General features: G+C 38.4%; 1 protein-coding gene across 1 annotated transcript; it reads right to left on the reverse strand.

Annotated features, from left to right (window-relative positions):
• Positions 1–545: 545 nt before the first annotated feature.
• LOC103746652 (aldo-keto reductase family 1 member C15) lies at positions 546–5,203 on the reverse strand (the record flags this gene model as incomplete). Its single annotated transcript, XM_008848918.3, is given in 4 exon segments — positions 546–766; positions 3,096–3,178; positions 4,212–4,374; positions 5,094–5,203. Coding segments are annotated over 4 exon segments (405 nt in total), but the record flags the coding sequence as incomplete, so codon positions are not given.
• Positions 5,204–5,427: the final 224 nt, after the last annotated feature.

Below are 5,427 nucleotides of genomic sequence, written 5' to 3' on the forward strand. Positions count from 1 at the left end.
GTTACAGAAGGGGAAAAAAAACCCAAAACTATACACAAGTGAAAAGACTACCTGAAAATTTTAAGACATAATAAATGATTAACGTTTTTATTTATTTTATGTGTATGAGTGTATTGCCTGCATGTAGGTAAGTGCACCCCTGCCGTGCAATGCCCACAGAGGACAGAAAGGCTGTTGGATCCCCTGGAAGTAGAGTTACAGATCGTTGTTAGCGGCCATGTGGGTGCTGGAAATCGAACCTGGGTCTTCTGCAAGAACCATCAGTGTTCTTAACTGCTGAGCCATCTCTCCAGCCCCAAAAGATTAACTTCTTAATTACATCTTATTTATTTGTTGTGTGTCTTATGTGTATGTTCATGTGTATGTGTGTGCATGCAGGAGCACAGAGGTCAGAGAATAACATGTGGGAGTCAGTAAGCTGAGGAGGAGCAATCTTGCCAGCCCTTGATTTTTTGGTGCTTTACTGGCATTTTAAATTCATTACAGGAAAACCAACAAAACAAACAACATCAAAATGAAAAGAAAATGCCCAAACTGTAGGAGGCTAAACTGTTTGAAACGTATCTTTATTTTCTTTGCTGAATAATACTGTGTGTAGAGACGTCTCTGATACAGGTACTCCAGCTGAGCAATATAAAGTCAGCCAGGCAGTTTCTCATTCCTGAGGTGTTTTCTATACATCGACCCAAATCAAAGAAGTTTGACGAAACCACAGATTCAGTTGCTACAAGTCATAAAAAATGGATAGTCTGGGTATGAAGTAAGCCTGAAAGAGAAAGAGAGGGTCTTTGTGGGTCTCTGCTACGCTGGGTGAAGCTTGGACACAAAAGCAACAGGATTTTCTTTTTTGAAATACAAACAAATTGAAATCATGACCTGGAATAAAGGGAGTGGTACTAGTGATAGAAATAAAGGAAGGAGAACTACTGACATACAGAACACATAAGGCTGGATGTTTAATTAGATGTAAAGAGATCTAAGCTGAAACTGATGTTCATAGCCCTAACATGAGGGGGGTTTCCATCAAAGCATAAAGCTCTAAAATTAGGTATGTTGTGTTTGACCTTGGAGAACAGGTAGAATTATCAAGGAGGCCTCTACTTGTCCAGTGGAGTTTAAAAGCTTTTGTGCTGGTTTCCATAGTGGCTATATCACGCAAGGTGCTGAGGTTCCTCTTCCCCATGTTCTTGCTAGCTTTTGTTTTTGTATGTTTACCAAATCACTGCCATTCTGCTTGGGGCGAGGTAGAATCTTAAACCAGTTTTAATTTTCAGTGTATTCCCTCAGAATCAGCTAAAATTTTTGGGATCTATCCTAACAGCCCCTTTTCTATTCTAATCTTATTCGTCTGAGCTTTCTCTCTCTTTTGGTTAGTTTAGAGTTTTGCCACTTTTGATGTATCTTTTTAAAAAGCCAATTTTTTTGTTTGATAGACTTTATACATTGTTCTTTCAACCTTCAATTGATTAATTTCTAGTTGAATCATCATTATTTTTTAGATTTGTCTTCTTCTTCTATGACTTGAGGTGCATTATTATGCTGTTTATGTGAGATATCTCTGACTACTTACAGTAAAAACTCATAGCTATAAACTTTCCCCTTAAACTGCCTTAGCTACATCCCAGTTCATTTTCATTTGAATAGAGGAATTTAAAAATTTGCTTTCTGGTTTCTTGAATGACCCACTTGCCATTCTTGTGTGTATCATTTGATATCCACATGTTTGTATAGTTTCTGAAGTTTTCTTGCCATTTATTTCTGTTTTTATTACATGTTGATCTGTTAAGAGTATAAGAGATTATTTTGATTTGTTTCCACTTGTTTAAGGCTTGATTTGTGGCCTAAACTGTGGTGTGTATGTACATTTCATGTTTGTTGAATGGGATATTTTGCAGATATCTGTTATGGTCATCTGATCTAATGACAAATAGAACTCTGAAGGTATTTCACTGATTTTTCATTTGGATGACTAATCTAAAGATAAAAGTGTGGTAATGAAATTGTTGGCTGCGATTGTCATTGATGTTTTACATCCAGTAGCATTTGTTGTTTGAAATTAGGAATCCAAACAGTGAAAGGGTACATATTTACAAGTGATTTATCATTTTCATGAATTGTTCCTGTTATTCATATGTGGTGACCTTCCTTCTGTCTTCCTGATTAATTTTCTTTGAAGTCTGCATTATCATATATGAGTAGCTACACCAGCTTGTTTATAGTTTCTAGTCACATGATAGACTGACTTCCTTTCTTTGGCTCCCAGTCTTCAAGTATCTTTCCAAGTGAGTCATCCTTTGGAAGCAACAGATAATTTGATCAGCTAACCAGTTTGCATCTCTTTATTAGAGCGTCAAGGCCATTTACATCTAAGGATATTGCTAACAGATATTTGCTAATTTCTTTAATGTTTTTGGTTGCTTTCTGTTTGTTCAGACAACTTTTGTTCTTTATGCTGCTAATTATGTCATTTTTGGACCTGATGGATTCCTACCTAGATCTCTGTAGTCCATCTGTTCCACTCATGCAATTAATTCTTTCCTGTATATGATGATTGAAACTGTGTTTCACAGTCCTCCCTACAGTATTAATCTAGATCTATGGGATGGGTATGTTCTCTAATAATCTAGAGATTCCCAAGGTCCCTAGAATAGCATTTGGGGGATATCTCCGAAGTGCATTCCCATAGGAATCTGCCACAACACTGAGATCTCTACACGCAGAGGACCTGTATTCAAGACCTCCCAATCACCCTGCTGGATGGATGCAACTGGAGATGACAAGTACAATGCTGGAATTTCAGAGCTCTTGAGCTCTGTGATACTGAATGTCAGAGACTGATACTCACTGACCTCAGACTAGGGACCATCAAACCTCACAGGGTTGTTCTCAACTAATGAGCTCTATTACCAGTCCCTGTTAGGATATTAATTTTGACAGAGCCCCAAGTCTCAGAGGAGGTCCCAGGTGTCAGATCTGAAGAAGAAATGATTCCCAACAATTTTCCGAAGCAAAAGATTCAATCTTCTATAGGTGAAATAAACCAAAGTGTTCTACTATCCTGTCCCTCACTGTCTTCAACAGAAAAAGTTACTTACATGGAATCATTAATATAACGAATATTTCTATTTAGGCCATCTAGGATTTTCATATCCTCTGGTGTCAACTGGAAGTCAAAAACCTGTTAGAAACATAAAAGATTAGTTGATCCAAATCATCCATTCTTCCTCTCCTTTCCTCTCATAGTCACACAAAGTTCTGCAGAAATTTACATAGGTTTTTATGAGACAATTGTCATAGACTTAAAGTCATGCAGCTCATCTATTCAGATACATGAATCACATGCGTAATCTGCCCTTAGAGAGTTTGTATTGCGTGATGTGTCACAGCAAAAGAATTCTTGGCATTTTCTCACCCAACTATCACCTGATCTGCCTCCTTCTTTTTATAGTTGGCTATGGTTTCGATGTACTTTGTCTCCTCCAAAATGACATTTAGTACTCATCATGAGGATGTTGAGAAGTTGTGAGACTCTAAGAGTGGTTTAGGTGAAGAGGAATCTTCCCTCGGAAATGAGGAGTATCACTGTCACTGGGTTAATTCTCCAGGTAGATGTTCTCTTACAGCTAAAATGGTTCTTGATGTGTACACTGTTCTTAAGTCAACCTGCCCCTGGTACTTTTTCCCTTTTACATGTACCTAGTCTTCTACCTGAGGCCCACGTCTGGTATATTTCCCCAGTCTTAGCCTTTCTACCATCGTAACTGTGATACAAGTAAACTTGTTTTTGAAAATTACTCACTCTCTGGTATTCTGTTCAAACAAGAGAAAATGGCTCGGACACAGGTTAAGGAATCAAGACATGTGTGCACAGACGTGGACACATATACACACATGCTCACCACAAATATACACATGCTAAAAAGTAGTAATAAATAATAATAAAAACAAAGGATGATAAACCAAAGGGTCATAATGTAAGATCAAAAACTGAATTTGGGAACCCAATCTGATCGCTGTTTAGAATTCTTTTCAGCAGCTGCATTTTCTTCCTTGCTGAAGATGGAGGATGACACCATTAAACACAGTACTTGCATGCAGAGAGTATACAATGATTTAAGTTCTGCTTGTACATACATTGAAAACATTTCAAGAAATTGCAGCAACAGGAATTGGTGTGCCCTGCCTAGACCTGCTCCAACCCCGCCACATACCTGGAAGTTCTCCTGGATTCTCTTATTGAAGCTCTTAGCCAGGGCCAGCACACTCGGCTGCAACTGGTAATGCAGGGCGACCTGGGCTGGTGTTCTTCTGTGCTTTTCAGCAATGCTGTTGAGAACCGGGTCCTCCAGGAGAACTGGATTATCCTTCTTTATCCTAAGACAAAAGGCAGGTGCTTCATGTCTCAGAATGAATATCCATTTTTCTCAGTGCTTCCCATTCAGGCTAGTGATAGCTTATCCTCCAGAATTTCTTTATTATCCTTTGGCTGTTTCAATATTTGCCTTGTTTCTTTATGTGCGAGCACACGGGGGTGCACGAGTGCACACATACATGGATCAAAGAAAAAGAGCTAGAATTTTAAGAACACTTTTTTCAGAATTTAGGAAAAGATTGAGTCAAGAAGTTTTATCTACATGGTAAAGAACACCACGGTAATAAATATGTTGTATGAGAACTTGCTGTTTCAAAAATGCTTTAATAATTTCATTATTAAAAATTTTTCAGGAACTCAGGGCTGGAGAATTGGTTCAGCAGTCAAGAACCCTTACTGCTCTTCCAAAGGACATGAGTTCAGGTCCCAGCACCCACTTGGTTGCTAACAGCTATCTGAACTCCACTTCCAGGGCATCCAACACCATCTTCCAGCCTCTGTGGGCACCAGGCACACATACTTACATACATTCAGGCAAAACACTCATACACATACAATCTTTAAAAAGCATTTCAGGAAGTTCTTACAATCTTGGTGTGGATTAGTAAAGGTTTATGAAGATGAAGTCCTCTACACTTTCATTTCTCTTAGACTGCTGTGTAATGAATTTAGAGGTTACATATTGTATCTGTGACTAAAACAACTTCACAGAGATCATTACCATTCCTTTCCTCTGTTGGACCCCAATGCAGCATACGCAACCATCGCAATGTCTTTAGACTTGCAATACTCCAATAGCTTGGTCTGATTGAGGTATGGGTGACATTCCACCTGCAGAGTGCCAAGCAGATGTGTTTGTTAGCGTATAAGATCACTCATGTGAGTTTTAACAAGTACATAAAGCAATTCGTTCAGTGGTGTTAAAAAATATTTGCAAATGATAGCAACATTGACCAGTTCATGATGGTTCTTAATCCACACAGCTCTCAAGGTCTGAACTTCGGACTTTAACCCAAGATAGCACAGAAATATTGGTTAAATAATTTGTTCTTCTT

Source organism: Nannospalax galili, unplaced genomic scaffold (assembly GCF_000622305.1).
Source record: "Nannospalax galili isolate Female #2095 unplaced genomic scaffold, S.galili_v1.0 scaffold164, whole genome shotgun sequence".
In the NCBI taxonomy this organism is placed as follows: Eukaryota; Metazoa; Chordata; class Mammalia; order Rodentia; family Spalacidae; genus Nannospalax; species Nannospalax galili.